Source organism: Podarcis cretensis (genome assembly GCF_951804945.1).
Source record: "Podarcis cretensis genome assembly, chromosome: 2".
In the NCBI taxonomy this organism is placed as follows: Eukaryota; Metazoa; Chordata; class Lepidosauria; order Squamata; family Lacertidae; genus Podarcis; species Podarcis cretensis.
The window spans coordinates 55,620,559-55,648,185 of record NC_137171.1 but is presented as its reverse complement, the minus strand read 5'-3'; the positions used below and the strand labels follow the sequence as shown (position 1 = coordinate 55,648,185).

Here is a 27,627-nt window from a genome sequence, read left to right as displayed (position 1 = left end):
GTGCGACCGATGCCAGAGGGTTAAGGGGGAAGGGGCAGCCCCCGCAGGGTTACTGGAACCCCTATGTACACCGGGAAAGCCCTGGGAGGTGGTGTCCATTGATTTTATGACAGATCTGCCCAAGTCTAGGGGGAAGACAGCGGTCATGGTAGTAGTCGATCTACTGACTAAAATGTGCCATTTTGTAGCTTGCTCACATGCAGCAACAGCAGAGGAGACAGCCAGGCTTTTTGTGGATCACATTTTTAGACTACATGGTGTTCCCTTGAGGGTTATCTCAGATCGCGGGAAACAATTTACTTCCCGGTTCTGGAGGAAGCTCATGAGCTTGCTACAGGTCGAGGTGAGCTTCTCGACGGCGAGGCACCCAGAGACCAACGGACAAGCAGAAAGAGCGAACGGTATACTCTAGCAAAACCTATGCTGCTATGTCAGCGAGAGACAGAACAACTGGGTAGAGAAATTAGCTTTGGCTGAATTTGCGTACAATAATGCTGAACACGTGTCCACGGGAATGAGCCCTTTCATGGCCAATTACGGGTGTCACCCCAGGGCCTTCCCGGGGCGGGAGGAGGAAGGATGGAATGTACCTGCAGCTGAGCAATTTGTGGAAGAAATGGAGACCTTGCACCAGCAACTCCAGGTTGAACTTGGAGCGGGCCAAGGAAGTTTGCAAGAGGCAGGCGGACAGGCACCATCGGGAGGGGGAGGCCATACGGGTGGGAGACCGGGTGTGGTTGTCATCCCAAGGGTTACCCGTAAAGGGAGGGTGCAAGAAGTTACAGCCGAGGCGGCTGGGACCTTTTGAGGTAATACAGCAGGTTAACCCAGTGGCATTTAAACTCAAGTTGCCTGACAGCATGAAGATACATCCGGTGTTCCATAGGTCCCTACTTTCACCTTACAGGGAGGGGCGGGAATTCCCGGGACGGAAGGGAGGGGTTACCACCCACCCACAGGTAGAGGAGAGGGAACATTGTAACCAGGCCACGGAAATACTCGATTCAAGGTGGCGAGGTCGCCAGGTAGAGTACTTGGTAGCCTGGGAGGGAGAACCTAGGTCGGAAAACACGTGGGTCCCTGCTGAATCAATCAGTGACGGGTATCTAGTGGAAGAATTTCACAGTTTGTTCCCAAATAAGCCAAAACCACTAGCTAGATTCTGGGAGGAAGAATTTAGACCCACAGACGACAAAGGGGACTTTGTGGGTTTTCCTGCCTCCGAAGAGGAGGGAGGGGAGGTGTCCGAGGGAGAGGAATCAGATTGGGAGGTTCAAACAGCAGGAAGAGATCCGAGCGGATGGGAGGCTGGTTTTGAATCCTCAGAAGATGATGACAGCTCCTTCAGGGGGTTCCCCGTATCGTCGGCCGAGGAGAGAGAGGAGGTGGTATCAGAAAATCGTGCCGGGGGTGGGGTCCTGAGGAGGAGGTGGATGTCAGGGAACTGCCATCAGGGCCGGAGGGAGAGAGCGGGCTCTGGAGGGGTTCCAGAGAGCGTCCCGGGATGGGGAGAGGCAGCCCATCTTCTGGGGAAGAGAATCAGCGTAGCACCAGTGGAGAAGGGGGGCAGATGGGGGAATCGGCGAGGCGGTCCCATGACTCCTTGCCAGGGACCAGCGGGGAGAGTAAGGGTCCTCCGCTGCCTACACCCTCCTTGCGCAGAAGGCTTCCGCGCAGGGAGAGTAGGAGGAGACTAGGCGTCAAAGAGCTTCTTTGCTGGAAGAAGTTCAAGAAACGCCCACTGACGGATTCTGCCAGCGATTGAGACAGCCACGGGTGAGTGGCTGTCCGGACAGAAAAGGTTCACTCAGGCAACCAAGCCAGGCGTTGCACCGGTTTACGCACGAGCAACCCCTAGAACCATTACAACATCTTTCGCCCTACATTCTGCTTTGAATTCTGGTTTCTTTGTAGGAAAGCAGATGTTTTCCTACCACAGTTCCTACTGTAAAAAAATAATCAGAATAAATGAGTGCTGGCAAAACATTGAAATTGACATAGTTTCATAAACATAGTTTCCGCTCATTTTTTAAGCACCCAAGTAGAGTTTCTAGAGTGGGGATGTTGGGTTATTTTTTTAACGAGATAAAGTAAAACAATCTTTATTCCAACTTTTTTTAAAAAACTAACTTCTGTCATTTTGGCATTTTGTGTGCACCAGCTAAAAGTCTGCTGTCACTACTTTTTGAATTGTGACTTGAGAAAGAAGCAAGCACTCTCAATTACAAAGCATAGCTCCTTTGTTGGATACTTGCTTCATTCATTTCACTGTCAATCAGGCTTATATGCTGCCCAATAATATATTTTTAAAAATAATATTTATTACTTTTAAATCTTACAAAAAAAAGAAAAGAAGAAAAGAAAAAAGAGAGAAAAAAAGGCAAAAGAAATACAATACAATATAATACAATATACAATGCACAACACAACATTAACACATTAAACTAAACATAAAAAATTAAAAAACATACATCATACCGTTTCAATGCCCTATCTTTCATTCCCTCGTTTCATCGACCTCCTCTCACCTCCCTTTTTGTATTCCACTTCTATTAATTATTTCAGCCATTCCTTTCCCTCTTTCTCTATTTTCTGTCATATAATTAACTAAACTTATTTTAACCTTATCATCCATTAATACCATAATACTTATTTATACTTAACTCCTTATAACATTTCTACTAAAGCCATATATGCTGCCCAATAATAACATACTCTGGGAATCAGTTAAATGTTAAAGTACAAAAATCACCCATAAAACAATATTGCTTTCAGCCACTACTTGTCATTTTCAATCTGCTCTCTGATTTATTTTCATGATCACTGCTATTTTTAGAGCTTGCCATTGAAGGGTGTTGGGCTGTCAATTTTTATTTGTCCTTTAAATTAGAATAGAGTCATTATCAGCTTCTGAAATCTAACAGCAGAATTATAGCCACCACCTTCTGAATTTTGTTCTTCATTGTACAATGCCAGTTGATCCCATTTTTACAGCAGCTTACCATTGAGATGTGATAAAGAGAGCAGGGTGTTTTTGAATAGATTAGAACAAGGTGTCCTTAAGAGTCAATTGCTTTGTTTTGTGGGTGAATGTAGCATGTGCTTATCAAATGTGTGGGTGATTTGTGTCTCTGAAATGGGGTCAGGTCAGCTTTGTAGTTTTGGAGCTTAGGAGCATTCCTTGCTCCAGCACTGCTTCTGGATGCCCAGTGATTAGAAGTATTTTTTACCAACTTTATGTGGTCTTTTCTGTGAACCGCCCTGAGACCTCTAGGGTGGCGCTGTGGGTTAAAGCCTCAGCGCCTAGGGCTTGCCGATCGAAAGGTCGGCGGTTCGAATCCCTGCGGCGGGGTGCGCTCCCGCTGCTCGGTCCCAGCGCCTGCCAACCTAGCAGTTCGAAAGCACCTCCGGGTGCAAGTAGATAAATAGGGACCGCTTACCAGCGGGAAGGTAAACGGCGTTTCCGTGTGCGGCTCTGGCTCGCCAGAGCAGCGATGTCACGCTGGCCACGTGACCCGGAAGTGTCTCCGGACAGCGCTGGCCCCTGGCCTCTTAAGTGAGATGGGCGCACAACCCCAGAGTCTGTCAAGACTGGCCCGTACGGGCAGGGGTACCTTTACCTTTACCTTTATAAATTCAATAAATAAAAAATCAGGCCCTGGAGATTTGAATTCATTTAAAGTAGATAGGTGTTCCCTTGCCACATCTTTTTCTGTCTTGGGTTGCAGTTCATTCATTGCATAATTTATTTTGTTATCACCAGGTCAGGCCTAACTAGTGCAAGCAGAAATCATTTACAGATTTGCCACTACAGTCATAAAAAGGTAAAGGTAAAGGGACCCCTGACCATTAGGTCCAGTTGTGACCAACTCTGGGGTTGCGGAGCTCATCTCGCTTTATTGGCCGAGGGAGTCGGCGTACAGCCTCCAGGTCATGTGGCCAGCATGACTAAGCCGCTTCTGGCGAACCAGATCAGTGCACAGAAACGCCGTTTACCTTCCCGCCGGAGCAGTACCTATTTATCTACTTGCACTTTGACGTGCTTTCGAACTGCTAGGTTGGCAGGAGCAGGGACTGAGCAACGGGAGCTCACCCCGTCACAGGGATTCGAACCGCCAACCTTCTGATAGGCAAGTCCTAGGCTCTGTGGTTTAACCCACAGCGCCACCCGCATCCCACACTACAGTCATACCTCGGGTTAAAGTTGCTTCAGGTTGAGCATTTTCGGGTTGTGCTCCGCTGTGACCCGGAAGTGACAGAATGCGTTACAGACGCTCAAAATGATGTCACGCGCATGCGCAGAAGCGGCAAATTGCAACCCGCAGATGCAGGTTGCGTTCTCTTCAGGATGCGAATGGGGCTCCAGAACGGATCCCATTCACATCCAGAGGTACCACTGTAATTGGAAAGATTCAGGATGATTGAAATGAAATTTCTCTCCATGGAAGGAGGGAAGGGTTGACTGCTGAGGGCTATTATGGTAGACTAATAGTATTGACAGCTAGACTATTAAGGTATATCTGCCTAAGCTGTTAATGCTGTTGGTGTTTCATTTCATCCACTCTTTTTCACCCCAGCTGTTTTTCTCAGGATTGTGTCTAGTCAACTGCCCCTTGTCAGGGTACACCTGTGTGTGTTGCATGTATATTCCCACCCACCCTTTCTCCAAAGAAGCTTACACCAGTGTTTTAAGATGTACAACAAACCTGAGAAGGAGATTATGCTGACAGCTGATAATTGACCCTGAGCCACCCAGCTTTGTGCCTGAGTGGAGGATGTGAAGATGGGTTTCTGACACTCAAATGCAGTGTTGTAGACACTGCATTAAACAGCCTGTTTGTGCATTTCATCCAAAGGGAGGAAAATGTTCTCCTAGGAAATAATTTGAGTGAATTCTAAATACAGTGGTACCTCGGGTTAAGAACTTAATTTGTTCTGGAGGTCTGTTCTTACTGTTCTTAACCCGAGGTACCACTTTAGCTAATGGGGCCTCCTGCTGCCGCTGCCGCTGCGCCGCCACTGTGCGATTTCTGTTCTCATCCTGAAGCAAAGTTCTTAATCCGAGGTACTATTTCTGGGTTAACGGAGTCTGTAACCTGAAGTGTCTGTAACCTGAAGCATCTGTAACCCGAGGTACCACTGTAAAATAAGGGTTTAGAACCTATGTATTTTAAATATATATATTTTTAACCATTAAGATTAAATATCCAGTTTCCTGTTCTTTAAATGTTGTTTCTAACAATGTACAGGTTATAAACAAGGGAATACAAACATTGATTTGGCTCAATATACAATAGATTCTCTCTCCCCCCTTATCCCATATCACTAGTGTGTGCAGATAATTTAAGGGAAGGGCAGAGACAGTCTCTCACTTCACCCTTGGCTTAGAAGAAAGCAGAAGCCGTTTGAGTCTTCCTGTGCATTCCAGGGGATATGACGGGAGCAAAGTTGGTTTCTCAAATTTGGCACCGTAAAAGTCTCCAGTCCCTCCTAGTTCAATGAAGTTTGCAAAGAACTTTAAGCTGGGAAACCAGGGCAGATGCAATTGCCAGAAATGGAGAGTAGTATGTGGTGATGTGTGTTGGCAGCTGCATCTGTGGACCCATGGATATAACACAATAATACCAGGGGGTCTGCAAATGCACTCACCACTAAAGCCATTTTATGCTTTTCTTGTGTCTGTAAAATGAATTTAAAATCTACCTTGGCACAAATGTGCTGTATATAGGATGAAAAGTGGTATTTTGCACTTTCTGTTCTACATAAATAACATACTCTCTGCACACATATATTGCAAGAAGTTATTCATGCTGCTTTTGACTATAAAATTTACAAACATTCTTTGCCGCATTATAAGATCAGGCAACTTAAATAAAATATGAAATATAAACTTTCTGATAAGTCTGCTTCAGAACTGCACTTATCTGCTGCATTTTATATTATATTTGTTCCTACTTGTTTTTGTAATCACTGGCTTTCTACAGGGAAGTTTTCAGATTTTTTTGCTTTGCCTGTCTACAAAGACAATTGCAAGTCAGGAAGTTCTCAGAAGTGATTTTGCTAAAGGGCAAAGATATTTCCTGTCTAGCAACCGATTGGATTATTATGTGAATGCATTTTATTTATTAGGCTTGGGGTTTGGTTTTATACAGAAAAGGTCTGGGCAGAAGCTGCTCTTCAATTCAACAGGATTTGCCTGCTGTCAGATACTTGTCAGTATTGCTCAGGAGGAGTTATAGGCAAACTAATGTTGACCTATAATCAGCCTTGGGAAGAAGTGTGTGTGTGTTTATGTTTGTTTTGAAATGTTGTTTTACTTAGTTGTTTTTGTTGCCACCACAAAACACTTGAAGTTCCTGGGGCAAAGTTCCCTACACCCAATGCAGCAATTCTTATCTGAAGGGAAGTTGCAGCGTTTTATTAGGGGCTAGAAATTTCTTTCATGAAGGAAAAGTTAGTTGTATGATGTACTGGAACTCTAAGATGCACTTCTTGGGTGTACTAGAGAAGGAGGCTCATAAAATCTTCTGACAATTTGAAAATATTATATAGAAAAGGATAGGTCATCTTTTGGTAAGTAGAAGCATTTTATTAGTGCTCGTGTGTGAATGTGTAATTTGTTAGCATCATGTCTGGCCATTATCAGTATCCAGTCATAATGAAAGTAGGTCAAGAGATGGTGTGTATATCAGCAGAGCATTAAAAAACTATGTATGCAGTCAGTAGTGTGTACACCGAACAGTTACTAAGATCTACTTTAGATAAAAGACTTGGTTTTTGATGTTTCCAAGGAGGCTATTTCCAATATCAACTTCTTTTTTGCTAGTTCTTGGGTGGGAGTAAGGATACCTTTGGCTGGCCCAAGTATCTGGGCTGGGAATGGGACAATGTGCATGAGACGTTTCTGTTTCCTAAGTAGGATGTTGAGGGTTTGAAATAAAAACATTCTCAACTTTACAGTTTTCCTTTTGAAAGGCAGCTTCCCTGTGATTCTGGTCTCCTGGTTATGTGCCCAGTAGTTGCTTTAGCCTCCTTTATATAATTAGAACAAGTCCTTGTTGAATTTCTCTCAACTATGGGAGTGCAGTCTTGGGATTCCAGACAGTTCCTTAAGGTATATTTAGTCTACAAAGAAATATTAAGCTGCTCCTAGTTTCCTGTTGGGCCTGTTCACAAATTCAGCTTAGTGGTTGAGCATTCCCCACATCAAGTATTTGAGTTAACACATTGTCTTTTTTTAAAGAAAACAGCCCTTGAGCACAATGTCATACATTAGAAGTGAGAGATTGCATGTTGCTAATTTCGTATTTGAGAGTGTGCAAGCTTTTACACTTCACAGAGCTCTTATTCAGGTGGAACAATAAATCCTGCAGAGGATTTCTGAGGTGATGTCCAGCTATAATATAATAATAATAATTTATTATTTGTACCCCACCCATCTGGCTGGGTTTCCCCAGCCACTCTGGGCGGCTTCCAACAAAGACCAAAAATACACTAAGATGTCACACATTAAAAACTTCCCTAAACAGGGCTGCCTTCAGATGTCTTCTAAATATCAGGTAGTTGTTTATCTCTTTGACATCTGATGGGAGGGCATTCCACAGGGCGGGCACCACTACTGAGAAGGCCCTCTGCCTGGTTCCCTGTAGCTTTGCTTCTCGCAATGAGGAAACCGCCAGAAGGCCCTCTGCGCTGGACCTCAGCATCCGGGCAGAACAATGGGGGTGGAGATGCTCCTTCAGGTATATTGGGCCGATGCCATTTAGGGCTTTAAAGGTCAACACCAACACTATGAATTGTGCTCGGAAACGTACTGGGAGCCAATGTAGGTCTTTCAAGACGGGTGTTATGTGGTCTCGGCACTTGCCCTCAGTCACCAGTCTAGCTGCCACATTCTGGATTAGTTGTAGTTTCCGGGTCACCTTCAAAGATAGCCCCACGTAGAGCACATTGCAGTAGTCCAAGCAGGAGATAACTAGAGCATGCACCACTCTGGTGAGACAGCCTGCAGGCGGATAGGGTCTCAGCCTGCGTACCAGGTGGAGCTGGTAGACAGCTGCCCTGTATACAGAATTGACCTGCGCCTCCATGGACAGCTGTGAGTCCAAAATGACTCCCAGGCTGCGCACCTGGTCCTTCAGGGGCACAGTTACCCCATTCAGGATCAGGGAGTCTTCCACACCAGCCCGCCCCCTGTCCCCCAAGAACAGTACTTCTGTCTTGTCAGGATTCAACCTCAATCCATTAGCCACCATTCATCCCCCAACCGCCTCCAGGCACTCACACAGGACCTTCGCTGCCTTCATTGGTTCTGATTTGAAAGAGAGGTAGAGCTAGGTATCATCTGCATATTGATGGACACCCAGTCCAAACCCCCTGATGATCTCTCCCAGCGGTTTCATGTAGATGTTAAAAACCATGGCAGGGGGTGGGAGAGCTGTACAATTTTAAGTTACTCTCTTGAATGAAACCCTTAAACCTGGCCCAAAGTAATATGTAAGTATGCTCTAACATGCAGGCTTGAAGGTTCTTGGTAATCGCCCAAGCACATCTACAGTTTGTTAAGCGATCAATAGATTTCTATTTTCAGCAGCGTCAGTTACTGTAGACAACAGATATTCCTTGAGGTTGTGTGTAGGCTTGTAGTGTAATGACAAACACACAGCTCATCAGCCCCTCACTTTGTCTACCTGCCAGATTAATCTGAGATGCTGAGATACTGTGGAACTGATGCACTGTTCCCTGTGCTGTGAACTACATTTTCACAGAGCTTTTTGGATGACCTGACTTGCTTTGGATATATTGCCCTAGCATGCAGAATACTCTTAAGCTTGCTTTGTAGTGAAACATTGCTACCGATTAGAGATGTGTTTTCCTCCATATAACTTGATAGCAGTTTCAAGGGTCGATTGCTGTAGATCATAACACAGCTTCTTCGTGTAATATCATAACGCTCTGCTTTAACACATCTAATGCAACTGCCAATTTTGTTGTTTTGGGAATATCTATAGATTGCAAAGACCAGTCTGAAATATATCGGTGTAAATTAAGTTCATGCCATGCAGAAGGTTGAGTTAACAGTTTTTGTAAATTACCAGTGCCGTGTATTTTCATTTTTACCTCTTATTTGGCAGGACCCTCACCCAAGTTGTTCTCAGTTAAAAGGTGCTGTTTTTGTACCAGATCTAAATAGTAATAAAAGCCACTTCAAAATGCAAACTTTTCTGTTTACTGAATTTGCACAGGTAAATTCATTAAAAAACACACACAAATAAATTGATAATCAGAAGTTAAAGGCTTGTATTTGCTTAGGTTACAATCCATCTATTCCTTGGGGGAAAGCCACTAAGATAAACCAAGAGTAAATAAAATAATTGATTTCAGTAACTATTTTGTGCTAGAAGAACATATGAATACTGCAAGTGGCTGGTTGCAGAAATATGCTTGGTAGAATGAGTGGTAACAGGTAAGCTGGTCATTCCCTCCAAACATTTTTGTACCCCTGAAGATTGAACTGTTATGGGGGCCCCTTTGCAACCAGCAATGTGGTCTGGGTAATCACTGTTTTCTTCTTCAGTGGGGTTGTTTACAACAACCTTTACAACAGCTGTGCTATTGGCTCTCAAACTTTGGGATTGTTGAAATACAGACAGAAAAAAATTAATCAATTTGTGTCATGTGACCCATTTAAAACCCCCCACAAAAAACCACAATGTGGACTAAAGTTGCTTCTGGTCCCCTCTGGGATTAGGGGCCCTGAAGCTTAAGCTTCATTAGTTTCATAGTAGATCTTCCCCTTCCTAGTTGTCCTCTTTCTTGACCTTCCAATGAATATCAATGACAGCTACTGTTTGTATAGGAACTTGATTCACTACAGATAGATTGTTTGTATAGGAAATTGATTCACTACATCTTAATATTGTGTCCCCCGCCCCGCCTCGGGATGGATTTGCTGTTGTTTTGATATGTACTGAATGATATAGTCATAGTGTTTGCACCCAGCATAGCTTAGCAAATGGCTGATGTCTTGTTACCAATATCACAAATGATTGGAAATCTAGAATTATAACTCTGAATTCAGAAACAGAAATGTAGTTGAATCATACACATCTCACAGCCAGCAGGATCCTAAGTCTGAGTTATAGCTGTATGTATGGTCCTTAATCATCTTAATTCATAGCAAATTACAAACCCTATAGTGACAAATCGGAGCATGAATTGTCAGATTTTGGTTTAGAGGAGAGTAATCACCCACTCATTGTTGAGAAACTCTGAAGTGAGCTGTCATATTTGTCATATTAGTCCCTGCTAATAGCGGTTAAACAACACCTTCTTTGACTCTGTGTATACCTTCATTTTTTCTCTACCTGGTTTTTCGTTTTGTTGTTGTTTAGTCGTTTAGTCGTGTCCGACTCTTCGTGACCCCATGGACCAGAGAAAGCCAGGCACTCCTGTCCTCCACTGCCCCCCGTAGCTTGGTCAGACTCATGCTGGTAACCTCGAAAACACTATCCAACCATCTCGTCCTCTGTCGCCCCCTTCTCCTTGTGCCCTCCATCTTTCCCAACATCAGGGTCTTCTCCAGGGAGTCTTCTCTTCTCATGAGGTGGCCAAAGTACTGGAGCCTCAGCTTCACAATCTGTCCTTCCAGTGAGCACTCAGGGCTGATTTCCTTCAGAATGGAGAGGTTTGATCTTCTTGCAGTCCATGGGACTCTCAAGAGTCTCCTCCAGCACCATAATTCAAAAGCATCAATTCTTCGGCGATCAGCCTTCTTTATGGTCCAGCTCTCACTTACATACATAACTACTGGGAAAACCATAGCTTTAACTATACGGACCTTTGTTGGCAAGGTGATGTCTCTACTTCTCAAGATGCTGTCTAGGCTTTCGTTTTAGGAAGACACAAAAAATAGTGTGACTTTTCAAATATATACTGTTTACCAAAGATTAAAATACAGCATGTGTCTGCTGGATACTGAAAGTTGACTTTTATTTCCTATTTTATCCAGCTTTGATCTATTATGAATCAAGCTGAGAGGTATTTTCTGTCCATTCACTTGCTGAAATGAGAGGTAGGGGAACAAATCTGTATACCAAGTTGAAACATTAATGACCCTTTTTAATGGAAACTGTTGAAAGAACACAGCTTTTGTGTTGTGAGGTCATGTGTCCTCAATTTCATTTTAATATTTTGCAGTTCATGTGCAATACTGTACTCTTGCAGCAATGAAAGAAGCTCTTAGAAAGGATAATGAGGGTTCAGTTTTTTGCTATAGAAATTGAACTAGAGAGGACATTAATCATGGATCGATGTGTAAAAGTGGTTATTGTAAGAACTTAGTGTGCGACTTTCTTCTTTCTCAAGATGCATCCCTAAGTGTGTAATACTATTCATAATAGTTTTAGTGTCTTTTTTATACCTAGAACATCTGGATTGATGGTCAAGCATTGATTCCTCCCACCCCCCTTTGATGTGGTTTTCAGACACTCACAACTCATTTTTCTCATAAATTAAATGTCTCTTGTGGGTGTCTTATATCTTGTGTCTCACACTGAATTGAAGAGAATTAAGCCCCTTGGTTCTCTTGCTTTTTAGGTCAAGAATATAGTCTACTAGCACTGTCCTCCATCAAATCCTCACATTTGCCTCTTCCTGTTTTGAGGATTTGAGGTCTGGCAAAAGTCTTACATCTGTTTCTATTACTACCTTTATTCAGGTTGGATTCTCAGGAATGGTACTGCATACAGCACAGTTGTATTCGTTACTAGGGGAGATTTGCCCTCCTGCGTTCTTCTCATCAACATCCCCACTTCCTCATGTTAACCCACTAGAGCTTCACCTTCCCACCCACCACATGCAACTACTAGCCCCCCCCCTTATCTTACCAACCCACTTAAGTCACTAAATTAAATAAGATTATGTTCAACTTGTTGAAGATATCACATGGTACCAAGAATGGAATGTATTGTGTGAAGGTACTGTGGAATATTTAATGGCTCTGCGTCCTTTATCTCTCTCTCATGAGCGAAATAAAGAATGGAAGAGGCAGAAGTTTGAGTACAGCAAGAAAGGAGGGACACTGACATATTCATTTCTCCTAATGCACCCTTAAGCTCCATCTACCTACATCCACCCCATCCCAATTCCTTCCTCCCCCCAGCTTTATTCTCCCCAGTCTCCAGAGCCATAAAACTCTCTCACACACACACATTTACTTTCCTCACTACCTTACATACTCCTCCTCATTCCTCCAAATGCTGTCTTTACCCCTGTCCAATGCCACCTGCTTTTTTCCCAATTCCTCCTTTCTCTTCCCCTGTGTAACCAAAGGACTAAAACTGTTACACACAGAGAAACCCTCCCCCCCCCCAGGCCTTCTCTTAACTCTTCCAAGTCATTTAGTGCAGACACGAGTCCCCACCTTTTTCTTCCTGACTTTCCTTTCGCTGCCCCTGCCTTAATAATGTTGGAAAATAGCCAATGAAAACAGCAGAGTGACAGACTAGTGCAAATATAGTATAGGGAGAAAAGGGTAAAGTGGTGGCAGGCAAGATTCACAACAGATTTTCTTGATTTTCACTTGCTGCTTACCAGCAAATCAAAATAATTTCATCTGTAGAAAAAGAGCATCACATATTGTTCAGTATCACAAAGTGTGTCTTGAAACTCAGATTGCATCCCATGCCAGTTCTCTGCTATATACTTTATTGTATGAATTTTTGAAACGCGTGTTACCTCTTCTATCCAGATCTCTGTGCTTACCAGCTGCTGCATACATAAATGATTTCTAAATGTCCAAGAAATATCTAGTGAGAGATATGTCAGTTAGGGCTTCTGCAAACATTTGGCTCTGTTTTCAGAATTCCTCATAATCCCTGAAGATCTTTATTCTGCCGTGAACTGACAATGGAGAACAATCATTCTAAACCACAAGATCAGTGAAACAGGCTTGTTTGGGTGCACATAAGAGGAAAATTACAATCCATAATTTGAGGAGACTGCAAGTATTTTAGCCTGCTTGGTCAAAAGGGAATCCTATTCAATATCTGAAAAAAGAATGTAAACGTGTTGTGGCTACTTTCTGTGGCTATTTCTGCTTTTAATGCAAAAAATATTGTGCATATGTTGTCCTGTTGCATAGTCCTTTCTTGTTCTTGTTAACTTGCCATGCGGGCTTTGGAAAGCTTTTGCTGTTCTTAATTCCATGGTTGCATTTGCCTTTGAAGATCTCTTCTCCATGTTATAAACCCCCAAACTGAATCTTAACATTTCAGTGAGAAGCATTCTGAGTTTGTTTTTATTTGGGGCACGGGTTTGGGGTTTTTGGGGGGGGTAACATTTGACACATGGGAATTTATAACAGAATATTCTCTTAGTGAAAAATTCTGAGTCATAGAACTTTTCTCTAAAATCCACAGAGATTCACTGTTCAAACTATTCATTTTTCTACATGTCTTACTCCAAGTCCAAAGCTCAACGTTATGGGAATTGTGTGGCTACTGCCAAATACAGCAGCCGCATGCCTTCATCTCCTCAAAATAAGTGGTATCTTCACACTTTGGATTTGCAAGAAGACCCAGTGGCTTTAGTTTAGATATTATTTTTCTGAAGGAAAACTTTTAATGGAGTGTTTACAACTTTGAGCTCCATAGCAACAGAATTCACTGTGTGTGAGAGAGACAGGCAGGATAGGCCAGGGCTTCCATATTTATAGCATGTCCAGTCTCAGATTTCAATTTTGTTTTGTTTTTAATTTACCAACTGCAAGGTGACAGATACCACAAGGTTTGAAATCTACACTTTTGATATTTTATTGTTCAGTGGAGTCTGTGTGACAATTGACTGAGTTGGTGTGAAGACACCAAATGTTCACAAATTGTCCAAATGTTCATGTAACAAGCTGTCAAGATGTTTGCAATCCAGTAAGGGAAAGTTCTCACTTTTGACAGGATTAAAACATCAACACAGGCCCCAGGTGCAACAGTGCCTTATGCGATAGAATAAGAATTGTCAAGAAGTCCCAGAAATAGCTAAGACAGTCAGCCAATGTAACTCCCTCTAGATGTTGCAGAACTACAGCTCCCGTTGTTCCTGATTATTTATCAGACTGGCCAGTGCTAATGTGAAAGCAGTCCAGCAACTTATGGAGGGCCATAAGTTCCCCATCTTGGTTTATAGTTTCTGCCAATGGCTTTTCTTCTCAGGTTTCCTCTTCTAATCCTGCCTGTCCCCCAATCCAACCTGGTTTCATTTATTGGCTCCTTCCTCTTTGGTCTTTACTTGCTTCCTTTGGTTTCTTGTTCTGGACTGCAACATCGCTGTTGCACTGATAAGCCACTGTGTATCTTCCTTACTGCTATATTTACCTGAATATCAAATCATTGTTTCAGATTTAATATGCAGAATCAGAATGTATTATGTTTTCCTCAAATGATTCACTCTCCTCTTCTCTTTAACAATTTTTTTACAAACTTGGGCATTATCCTTAAATCACACCCCCGTGTTCTCTCTCTCTCTCTCACACACACACACACAGACACACACACACACAAACAAAATATTCATGCTGATTCTTCTAAAACTCTATTTAGGCATTCATTTTAAGGCCTTGTATTGACTACTATGATGTTTTATTCGCAGGTGGCCTCGGCCTCATCTCAGCTTAGTCTACTGTCTTAACTCTTCCGCTCATTTATTTTTTCTTCATGCTTTAATCAGGTTACACCCTTGAAAACGTCTCATTTACTTTTTAAAAACAAATTTCATTTTTACAATTAAAGCAATTAACAATAATCCAAATGTAAAACACGCATTTGATTTCCCTTCTCATTCCCCATGGTTCATTTCAATGGTTCATTTCAATATTTTCTTTTCCATTACATAATCTAATTTTTCTCCCTATATTTTCACTTTCTCAGTTTTATATCCCAATAATTGTTACTGCTGAATTTACTCTACTACTTTTAACTTTTCAATGTGTTTACAGTAATTTCCCAGATAGTCTAATAGGCTACATAAGAGATGTTATAGTTTGAACTGATGTGGATTTTGGAGATGTTCTATGGCCCAGAGTCAGCAATATCAGGGATTTTGGATACAGTTGTTGTTTTTTTAATCTGACAAACCTAGAGGGTTCTTCGTTCTCTTTTGATATTTATCATAAGTGTAAAAAGGTAAAGGTAAAGGGACCCCTAAGTGTACTTCATGCATATTCATTAGTGAATAAATATACCTGAAGCAGTCACCACAATCACGGGAATTTGTCTCCCGTAACCTCCTCCTATTGGCTTTGTCAAGACGCCTTGTCATTTAATTGGCTCAGATTTCTGCATTAATTGTAGATTTTTCCTAATGATCCACAGAGAAAAATAGAACCCTTAAGTCATAAAGACATCCTGTCTCATTCTGAAAGGAGATCCCTCTGCTTAATTAACTTCATAAATTAGCTGTAGCTATAGCACCGCCACTTTACCACCAGATGGAGGTAATATAATCTCTCTGATCCTTTTTGCCATTGTAATGGATCCCAACCATCAATTAACATGCCCTTGAGCCTTTCCATTTGGCAGCATTATGGTCGTGAGGAAGCTGATGTGCAGACAGAGTTGTCAAAGAAGTGCTAAGCTGTGAAATTATCAATAGCCTAAGAATTCTAGCAGGTTGCTTGTCTTTTTTCTGGTTATGCTCTATTTTTTTTCACCCATGTTCTCATATTTAGAATCCCCCCTGATCCAACAGAAGCCTTTGAAGATGTGCCTACTTCAAGCCAAACATCTGTGGAAGGTGGCAGCGTTGACAAGCGATGTTGATCAACTGCTTTTGAAGTGGACTGACTGGGAGTTATACTATGTCCATGAGAGTACCATACCCAGAAAACACACACACAAATTAGCACACTTTACATTTTGAAGAATCGTTTATTTTATTTTTCTACATTCTATCCCCCTTCATCTCAAAAGTAGATGGAAGAGGCAGCATTTTTATTATAAATACATGCTCTGCATCCAGTGATTTGATTCCAAGTGGATGATGGGGTGGGGGTGCAAGGGCAATCAAAAGCTGAAATAGCATCTCTCTTATCAGTGATTTTGTTTGCTTCCCAGTTACCTATCCACATTTGTTATATACACCTTGATAAACTTTGTGATTTGGTTGGCTGTTAATATCTTTTAAGGATTTAATTACTAAAGTTGTTCATTATATTGCTAGGTAGACCTACATTTTTGCCTCTTTTTCTTTTTCCAAGCATTGAATGTTGTAATTTTGAGTGAAGGAGTCAAGAATATGGGAAAGAAGATACAAACATTTATCAGTTGCACAGCTAACACTCAGGAAGGTGGGCTCTTGGCTAAGGTGCAGGCATACAGAACACCAGTAACATAGAACTGGTGCACTGTGCCAGAACTAAAGGAAGAGGTGGGGAGGAGAGATAATATGAAGACAAATGTGGAGTTCTGTTTTTTGTTCTCCCTTCCAAAACTTGATCTGGTTTACACAAAAAAACTCCAGTGAAAATACTGGAGCAATCACTAGTAAACCCTTCTGACAGAAAGTTGTGCCAGTCTTGTTTTCAAGGTGTCCGCACATTGCTGGGGTATTAATGTTAGCTTCTGCCCAGGACATGAAAGCAGCTAGTTAAGATTACTATGGCCATAATTCTCAAGGCACTTACTCTTGAGTGCTTCCATTTATTTTCATGAAACCTTTCACAACTTTTGTAAACTACAAAGACATCTATGGGCAGCAAAGTAGCTGTTTGTAGGGTTGGGTTGTTTTTTCTTAACAGTTTAGCAATACAGTTATGCACATTGATGATTGTGGGTTGTATCCCAATGTTAGTCATACTCTGAGTGCATCCATTAATATTAATGGACATGACTAACTTGGGTCCATTTATTTCAGTGGGTCTGTTCTGAGTAGAACTTAGCTGGATACAGCATGGTATGTATGTCCGTTGAATGCATTGTTAAAATAATAAAAAAATTGGAAGGGCACACAGCTCAGGGATGGACCACATGCTTTGTATGCAGAAGACCCCAGGTTCAATTTCAGTTAAGAGAATCTTGAAGAACAATCTTGGAAAATATCATCGCCTAAAATATTGAAGAGCTATTGGAGCAGACAGTAATGGATTGCTCTGAATATTTGATTACAACAGACGGCTGAGATAGAAATCTGCTTAAATAAATGGATGGACCAACAGTGAAGCCTGCCATAAGACACCTTTTTTTGTTCACATGTGGTATATTGAGCAAAGTCACCCTGCCATTCAGTCCCTTCTTCATGATACTGGTGTTTATGAATGGTTTAGTTGGTGGCCTTTGTGCAGTGTGAGAAACTCAGGTTTTGTTGTTGCGTCCCGTCCCCCCAACTCTACCCACAGGTTGCTCTCAAGGGTTAGGGAATCCTCTGGAGAAGTATGGTGTGAACAGCTACAGTGTGTGTGTAGGGTGTGTTGTTGCTGAAGAATGCCAGATCCCACAGAAACAGGTGCTTTCTGCTGGTGAGGCCACCACCGGATACAGCCCTTAATCTTTTCTTCAGTGGGGATTTTTTTCCCCTGCTGCATTTTTTATGATTTTCTATATTAATGTTATATTCTTTTATTTATGTGAGCCACCTAGATAACAGATGTTATTAGGCAGATTATACAAATATAGTAAGTATAATACCTGAATCATAGAAGGCTATCTCTCCAAATAAAGTTATGCCACTTCTTCAAAGGACCCCGGTAGGAGCCCTCCTTTTTAATCAGTTTTTAATCATCCCTTTTTTGCTTTTTTGTTCTTGATGAATGTATAGAACAGCACTCTCTCCAGGAAGTAATCAACCTTGACATTTTGCATTTTGTATGTACAGACATATTTTACCATCTTTTTCCTTTGTAAAAAATGTGAACGTGTGTGTATATGATGTGCTGGTAAAGAACCCTCCTCTCTAGGCACAGAATAGACTTAGAAATCAATAGCAATGTAGCCTTTGAAACCCCTCCATTTCTGAGTATGGATCTGTATATGCCCCCATAATGGTGCAGAAAACTTACAAAATATATCCTCCATAAAATAAGTTATCTTTAGGAACTGCGAAAATTCTTAATAAGCAGCATACAGTACTTGAATTTGTGTTCCACACAGGCTGTGTTTCCTCACAAACATTTAGGACAGCATTTTGTGCTTTTTAGCAATTATGTCCCTGGCAAGTTTGTAATGTAGCTTCTTCTGGCTCAGCATGAATGCACAGAATACTTTGCCAGTTTTTCATTGTCTTAATAGCTGTTGCTGTGGGAGATGCTCTTGCTGCTTTCATTTCCCAGTTGGTGTCAGAAGGGCATCCTGAGAATGGGGAGGAAAAGCTACCCAAGGATGAGACTCTTCCTGCCTTCCTCTTCTGTCTCTGATAAGGAGCACAGGACTTTCCTTTCTAACAGAAGGAATAGAAATCACCTGTGACGCTACATTTGTTGTCTCTGTACCATTTTGTCACTTTATTTACTTCATTTCATTGTTATTTACTGTTTATGTTGTACTCTATTAAAATAATAACTGAAGTGGCTTACAATAATAAAATAACACATCATGAAAATGAAAAAAATAAGACATTATTAGCAAAATATTCATATGAGACAACATAACTAAAACTTGAAAATAGCAGGTTACTGATTAAAAGCTAGCCTATATTTTTATAAAAAAAAGTTTTTACTATCCGTCAAAGACAGATTTGCAACTGGGCAGCCTAAATCCTGAAAGATAAATTAGGTTATTCTGAATGGGTTCTTAACATTTAGGCCAAAAGCAGGCCCTCCTCCTTAAGTATAGATCAGTCCCGTTCCAGCATCACTTTTGAGATTTTCTTCTTCTTCTTCTTCTTCTATTATTATTATTATACTGCCCTTCATCAGATCTCAGGACAGTTCATAAAATAAAAATACATGCTTCCCTATTGCATGTTAATTCCAAACACCAGCAGTTTTGCTTTACTATTTTGCCATTGACTTGTACAGCTGTGGGTTACTTGTGTTACCACCTGTACTTTCTGCATTTCCTTTCCTTCTCACCTCACTGTTTACAGTCCCCATCACTATATGTATATATACACACACCTGTAACTCAGGGTAGCACTTCATGCATCTGATGAAGTGGATTTTTATAGTTCGTGAAAGCCTATCCTCTAATAAATTTGTTATTCTTTAAGGTGCCATATGAAAATTTTGTTGTTTTTTGCTGCAACAGACTAACACGGCTTGATTCCTCTGGAAATCATCTCTGATTTGTTTGCTCGGGAACCATAGCCTGTGATGTACATGAGCCTGTTCTAAAGCCGTGGAATATTTTGGGCTGCTGACTCATAGTATTCCCTCTTCACAGTGTTTGCCATTTGTGAGAAATGAATGTCCTAACTCAACAAATCTAATTTTAGCTGGGTTTTTTTGTTTCCTGCTTTTGGCATCTTTGTGTCAAAAGTAATCTTTCATATCTGTCTTCCCACTCTGCTTCACATAAGAAGTATCTCCTGCAACAACAGATAGGAAAAGGGGACTGAACTCCAGATGCTGTATATTCCTTTTTCTTTCTTTTTATGTAGGTAAAGTAAATCTATACACCATTGTCTAAATGTAAGCAATGTGCTTTTGTCACTTCCATGGTTGGGAGAGTATTTATTCCAAATAAACAGTGTTTAATAAAAATATATCCTAAAGCCATGCTTAGCTGGTCAGTTTCCTTTCACATAACAGGATACAGAACGGATGGTATAAATATAGCATTGCATTGTTTAGGTTAAGAAGGAAACATAGTATATCACACTATATTATAGTCATTTAACCAAAATTTCCAAGTCATGTTACAACTTTTTAACGCCCCTCATTTTTGGAAGTTGATGAAATCAACACACCCTACTATCATGTTTATCAAGACAGCTCAGAGAGCAGTAAATATATATATATATATATATATATATATATATATATATATATATCACATTTAGTTTGATAAGATGGTTAAGCAGCAGTTCACCTAATTGTATATTGCAAATTTATAATCCATATTAGCCTGCCATATTACCCTGCCAAATGGTAAGGAGGATTTTATCACATAAGTGCCCCTCCTCAGGAATTAAAGGGAAAAGCAGACTGGTCCCATTTCCCTCACAATAGATAGCCACCTTACCAAGCACATCCACTGTCCTAAATTGCCTCTCAATCAGTTCCCACCTATAGCCACCCATTCTTGTAAAAGTACACACAGTACACAATAAATTTACCAGTCTAGACTTTCATATAATTAAGTATCTGATTAACTTCAGAAGGTAGAGCTTTGCTTTAAAAATTGTGAAATGTATAGTTCTGTTGTTGCAAATGCATCTGTCACACGTTGTCTCCTAAATCCTGTTCAGCATATGTGTAACACCAGATAAGATTGTGCTGTTTGCCAAAACTTCAGACTGTCAACTTTAACAGGACTCCTACGAGATCCCACACTAAACCTCTGTAAGTGGACTAGCATAGAGAGGGAGTTCCTGGCAAGCATGAGCTTCTCCAGTCACTGAAGTGCTGGAACAGCTCCATGTGCATAATGCTTGTCCTACTTTACAGGGCTCTATAAGGATGACTGAGATATGTGAAAATCCAAGGAAAATGTGCTATAAATTTATATGTTTTTGTTCTTGTTCCTGACCAGTTTGCTTGGTTAAATCATCACAGAGAGAACTTCATTCATTGTGCTTCTTAAAATCTGATTGTCTACCTTACATGAGTACAGGTATTCTCTGGATCAAGGTGGTAATGAAAAACAGCTGAAAAGCCTCACTTGCTGCCCATAATCCTTAGCATGGTTAGGTTTATACATTAAGCTTGGGAGTTCCCTACTGGCCTTATCTGCCCTTTGAGGTAATAATATAGGTTAGGACTCTAAACTGGGCTAGCAGGTATTTTTTCCCTGCAGGACATTCTAGAGCCAACAAATTTGTCACTTTAACTTGTCTTGCAACTGCTGTCAGGAGGAGGCAGCCTGTCTTCAAAGGCACCTCTCCCAGTAATGTACCCATTTCTGCCTTTGTGGCGGCCCCTCCCTGTTGCTGTTGTTGTATGTTGTGTAGGCCTCAGTGCAGATAGCCCCCTCCTGCAATATCTTTACTGTCCAGGGAACAGAGAAACATATATACTTCATCTTCAAAGTGAAATTAAGGTAGAAGCAGGAAGGCCATTGGGCTCTCATTTGATAAAGGGGACCTGCACTTGAGTAGAAATGTCACGTTCTTTCCATTAGAGGGCAGAAATAGGCTTCTATAGCTGTGTGTGCATGCCTTACGTGCTCTCTACCTTTGGTATCTTGTGGGAAAGGATGGTGTGGCCCACAGGATACACTGAGATTAAAACAACTATGCAGTTACTCATGTCCAGGACTGCACAGAATGTGCAGGTCTCTTATTTACTTTGGACTTTTTAAAGTGCCGATGTGTTCAGCGTAAGTTCAAGTAAGCCAATGGCTATTGGAGGGTGTGTGTGTGTGTGTCTTTTTTAACAATTTTAAAAATCAGAATCTAATCAACAAATTTTAATATGACATCCATTTCTCCCCAGTATGTTGGGGTTTTTTTTTAAGCAAGATAATAGCCAAAGGAAATATTCTTTATAGAAACACTCCTGAAATGTATTTCTCTCACTTTGATTCTGGTGACAATTCAAATTCACTAAAGTAGGGTTGTTTTTTAATTGAAGAGCTTTGTACTAATACCAGATGCTTGAGAAGTGAACCATTTGGATTAGGGCTATTTGCTGTCACATCTTGCTTGTTGTGGCTTCCCTGGAGGCGTCTGGTTGAGCCACTGTGGGGAAAACAGGATGTTGTGCTACATGGGCCCTTTGTCTGATCCAGCAGGGTTCTTCTTATGTTACTAAGTAAAAAGAATATTCCTGAACATAATGAGAATTTCCACTCTCAAAGGGTTCTGTTTGTATATTCACTCAATATGCTTCAACACTGTCACAGTTAATCTAATTTGACTTTGGTCAGTCACTGTCCCAGAAAACAGAGTTATCTGTTTATATATATGTTCTCTACTTCTCATAAATTGCACAATCAGGTTTGTTTTCTATATATAAAAAAGAAACCTAAAAACAATTAAGTACTATATTTTAATAACTGCACCTGTGTATCCAAACCTACCCTAGTAAATGTGCTGACTTTCATTTCTCCTGGAATATGAAATTAGCAAAGTATTCAAGTGAATGGGGTCACAGATGCATTGGTACATTGGTACATATGAAAAAGGAAAGGAATAGAATACAGGACAATAGCCAGGAATCACCCAGACCAGTCACAGCAAGCCCTTGCGCTTTTTCAGTGACAATGTTGAAGCACAAAACGGTGACACAAAACCAGAGGCATGCAGTGCAGACTTGCACTCTTTGTCATTTCCACATCAGTGGCAGATCAAAGCTGAGGTAGACATAGTCATAATCTGAAAGAGTTAACTTGCACATGAATTCCTGAGGACTTGTTTACACATCATGTTTCTACAGGATTACGTGTACTTCTAGGAAGAACACACATAGGTTGGTTCATTCTTCAAAGTAAAGAGGTTGCAGACTTTGCATTTTTAAGTAATGTTGCTTATTCTTATTCACGGATGAGAATGTGCCTTAGTATTGCAAGACAACGACCTTATCGGTGCAGTGAATCTGTGACTCATAACTTCCCCAAAGTGTATGTGCCCACCTGTTTTCTTTTGGTGGGATCAAGGACACAGTTCCTCCCACAAGCTATTTGGGTGCTGGTGTTCTAGCCAAGAGTGGTCCACTCCACCTAACTATAATGCAGATGGGGATGCCCATTCTACAGTCATCCTACAGCTCATGGAGACTAAGGAACATTGCTGGCATGGCATTCATTCTCTCACACTTTGGCATCATTCTTTCACATTATAACACTTCTTTTTTAAATGGTCAGGGCAACATATATTAAAAAGCACTTGTTATTTCTGCCTTCTGCAAAAGACTTCATTCCTTCCCTGAGTTATCTGGCATCATGTGCAGAGGACTTGCCATAGGAGAGGGTTCTTCCTCTCCAGACACTTGCATAGCTTTGTGTGTCCTCTGCAGCCCCACCCACCCTCCTGACCTTCTCTCAAACACTCTATGTACGTGAGAGAACTCGGGGGGGGGGGAGAGGATCTTGTTTCATTTCCCTTTTGCAGGAAGCAGAAGCAGTGTGGTTCTCATGCATTGATCTGCTAATCATAAAACCAGTAGCCCTGTGTTCCCTGCAGTTTACAAATAGTGGGCGCCCTGGCAAGATGATTTGTGAAACCCTGTCCTTGTAGTTAAGCAGCTCAATACACAACGTGAAGCATGGGCAAACTTGCTATGTAGATGTGTCTCTAACCTGCTGCTAATTATGACTGTCTCCTGCATACACATCACAAAGCAAAGGATCCTGGGCAGGAGTCAATGTCTCATTTTGTTGGAGGGAATTGTTATTTTTTTCCACTTTGCTCACTTCTCATAAATATACACTGCTACAGTTGTATATTGTTCTGTGAGGCAACAGTTTAGAAATAAATGAGCTCTACTTGGTTTTAACTAAGACTGAGCTTAAATGGCCTCATCTTCAAAGCCTTATCTTTAGGCCACAAAGACTCCCCATCCCATAAACCGCAGTTATATTTAGATATAATTTCTATACCGATTTATATTTTTGGAAATATCTCTATGCAGACTGCAGCAGATCTTAAGGCGTCATAAACACAGCATTATAAAATATCAAAACGTTTCAAATGAAAATCAAATTTGCAAAATTCAGTCAAGATCCACATTTAAAGCGGTATAATTAGCAATGAAACAATATCCTTTTGAACATCAAAAAACTTTACTGGTAAAAATAAAGCATAAAAATGCAATAAAAGTTCCATGTTAAAATATAATCTGCAGCTGAACCAAACCACTGAGGCAGAAGCTGTTGACAACAAGGCCATGCTTCCTCCCCGCCCCCATGCATACACTCAAACACAGAGACTTTTCTCCCTGATGCTTGGTGTTCAGGTGGTGGTGCTGTGGTGCCAATTTAGAGAGAAAGTCTTGCAGTCCATTTAGCTTCTGCTGTGTGTATTCCTGTAGCAACTACAGTGGTGCCTCGCAAGACGAAATTAATCCGTTCCGTGAGGCTCTTCGTATAGCGGTTTTTTCGTCTTGCGAAGCAAGCCCATTGACAGCTTAGCAGACTAGCGCTATTAGCGGTTTAGTGGCTTTTAGCGGATCAGCTGATAAGCGGCTTAGGATAAGGGGGGGGGAGGGAAAAAACCCCGCAGGAACTCGCAATACATTTTCGTCTTGCGAAGCAAGCCCATAGGGAAATTCGTTTTGCGAAGCGCCTCCAAAACGGAAAACCCTTTTGTCTAGCGGGTTTTCCGTCTTGCGAGGCGTTCGTCTTGCGGGGCACCACTGTAGATTTGGCTTTTCCCTTACGCAACTGTGAACAAAGCTAATTCAGAATGAGGAACATGTATTTGGACTAGGGATGGCCCTCACTCGTGTGTTAGCTTTGTTTTCCTTTTGTATTGCTGTCATATCGCTAAATCTTTCTGGTTGTGGTTAACTTATTTGTTCAAACCACAGTAGCAGTATATTGGGACTGTGAAGACTTTCTGTAAGAAATAAAAGAGGTAGACATTTGGGGAAATATTTTTGCCACCCCTTCATATTAAGTGTTTGTGGAAATTCAGTGCAGTGTTTATCCCCCCCCCCCACTACCTTTTGTCTACATTATAGTTTTTATAAAACGAATATTAAGGCTGCCTAGAATAAACCCAGACAGTTGCAGCCAAAAAAACAAAAACAAATGTAGGACTCCAATGTAGGACACATGAATCTGATGTAAAATTGGGAACAATGGCAACACATTGGCTTCCAGGTCTTAAGAAATGCAAGCAAAATGATGCCTGGGCAGTTGGGAGTGAAGCAATGCCATTACTTACATTGCAAGTATTTTGTAGAAAACTATGGACAAAATTCTGGCTTTGTTTGAAGCTCTTGGGAAATCTGTCTTTGAATTTTACTCCCAAGTGTTGCCAAATTTGGGGGGAATGGGTTTCCAGTGCAAGTAAATAAACTTTGCAGCCACCTTTGGGAGACCACATGGATGAATCTGGGCCTGTACTGAATTATATCTTTTAATGTTTATAATTACTGGGCTTTTTGGGGAGGTGGGGCATGGTATAAATTAAATCATACATTTGCTTAAGAGACAGTACATCTGATTGGATGTAGCCACACATTACTGAAAAGGTCATCAGCATATCTAGCATTTGTTTTCTAGCATTTTGTGCTCCGTGCTCAATAACCATTTTGTTTCTTCTTTGTTTGTGCAGTCATTAGGCTCATTTGCCCACACTGCCATTCAATTCAGTTGGATCCCCTTGGATTGTGTTTACAAGCACTCCTGAAGTGATCACACCATTAAGATCATCATAGCCACTCCGATTAAATGGCAGCTTGTCACAAATGAGGCCGATGCCTGTGAGGACAAAACAAGAGGAGGGAAATTGCACTGAAAAAGAAAACAGCAATGAAAAAATGTAGAATAGTTGGGTATTGAGGATTTTAACAGTCAAAAAGCCAACATGCAGTGAAGTAGGCTTGACCTAGACATATCTGCCTAAGACTTAGGCTTCCCAATCAGATTTGGTTCTCAATGAATGGCTTGTCATCAACTGGCACACCTAGTGAGTGCTTGTGGTGATGTGGAGATACGTTGGAGACTCGTTTTCTTAGAAATCTGGTACATGGGTCCTGCTTAGCATCTGGATGCAATTTTAGTTACCGTAGAGTAAGAAGCAGCCCTTACTGTGACTAAATGAGAATTCCAGCATTGGTTTGGTTGCTGATCTTCATGTACAGAAGGAAAGTTGGATGAATGGCAATGTGTGAATGTGTGGGTGTGCTCTGTGTATACAGAAAGTTGCATTATTCCCTCAACGTAATAATGATTCTGTACAGTAGAAAAATCCAAGGGTTTGAAAAGGGGGGAAAGATCTTAATTATATCCTTTAACCATAACATGTTTCTAAGTAACTGTATATTTTCCTGAGATAAGAATTCTGTCGGTTAAACATTATTCAGAATTAAATAGCTAAGCTTTCTGTGCATATTTACATACTGCTTTCACAGTGATGTATTTGAATACAGGCCAAACCAAAAGCTGTGATAAGCAAAAGACTGCAGTTTCTGACCTCTGTTAACAGGGATGTGCAATATTTGTAAATTTCTGTTTGAGTCATTTGTGTTTTTTAAAATAAACTTGCTTAAATTTATTATCAGCTGGTGACAATAATCAACTGGAAGTGCACCTTAAATTATTGCTTTAATATGTGCTTTGCAGTGCTGACTTCTCATAAACTTAACTTCCTGGTAGCTTTCTCAACACAGCTGGCTAGAACTACTAGAAGGTTAACTCTGATCTAATGCCTTTGTGGCATTTAGGAGGGGAAAACACTTCCTCCATCTTCACACTATGGCACATATCTTCCCTGCAAACCTGTAGTGAAACTTAGGTTTTCGACTACCCTTCACCAACTTTGTGCCCTCCAGGGATTGGGACTAAGTACTCAATTTTACCTAACAAACAGCCATGCTGCCTGAGGATGATGGGAGTTGTAGGCCAATGGCACTTGTAGGGCCATAGGTTCCCATTCCTGCTGCCCTTGAATATCCATATGGAAAATCCACAAACCGTTTTGTGGAAAAAGACCTTCCAGCTCAAACACCTATGAACTGATACCATGATCACTGCCTGGAGCTGATGAGAGGGCTCTAGGTTGGGGAAGTGTATGTGTCAACCGGTGATTTGGAGTGCTAGCTTCCCCAAATTTGGTAAAAAAGGTTTCTAATTGCCCAGGTCAGATTATTTGGTAGATCTTCAACAGCACAACAGCATGCTTTTTTTTTTTTTTTTTGCCTCCTTTCCCAACTCTTTTTTTCCCTGTTAGAGCTCTAGGATTATAAACCACAAGTATATAGCAACACTGTAAAACTATCTGAATTCAGTACAGTGCACTATCTCTGTCTTCAGTTCTAACAGTGAAAGAAAATACTGTGTTCTCTTCCTTGTAGGAGCTTAATCACTCTACCAGTATGTGCTGTAAACCAATCCCACATTATGTGAGTAAAATCAAAGAGCTTAAATAATACTGATAACTAAAGAACTCAAGATATTATGTTGGTGCCTGATTTACTGTCAATAAAGCAAACATATTTTCAAGAAGCAACAAAACATCTCTTTGTATGTTGGAAGGCCACTAGCCTAAGGAGTAAATATATTTTTCTTATTCATATTCACTTCTCCATGCACCAGGAGAAGGGCTAGCCACATGCATTGGTAGAGCACAGGCTTCACATGCAGATCTAATCCCCAGCATTGCCAGGTCAGGCTGGAGAAAACCGCTGTGAAGAAACGCTGGAAAGCTTCTGACACTCCATGCTGTTCTCGGCGGGCTAATGATCTGACTTCGTGTTAGACAGCTCTCCATTTTCCCATGTTCGGCACCGGTTAATACCTGATTCTCTTTGAGAATTTCTGCAATTAATTTCAGAATGAGGCATATACAGTTCCTTCCATTTCGTGTTACTTTTTT

The 27,627-nt window shown here is 41.2% G+C and overlaps 1 protein-coding gene across 10 annotated transcripts in view; it reads left to right on the top strand.

The window, feature by feature from the left end:
* Nucleotides 1-27,627, top strand: part of ARHGAP26 (Rho GTPase activating protein 26) — a 215,783-nt gene that overhangs the window by 171,371 nt on the left and 16,785 nt on the right. For 2 of the 10 annotated variants that reach the window (XM_079967954.1, XM_079967955.1), the window contains exon 21: nucleotides 15,722-19,702. The exons of the other annotated variants lie outside the window; for them this stretch is intronic. In XM_079967954.1, the coding sequence (XP_079824080.1) occupies nucleotides 15,722-15,812 (91 nt within the window). In that variant the 3' untranslated portion in view covers nucleotides 15,813-19,702. Of the gene's footprint in view, nucleotides 1-15,721; nucleotides 19,703-27,627 lie in introns of those variants that run through there. 10 annotated transcript variants of the gene reach the window in all.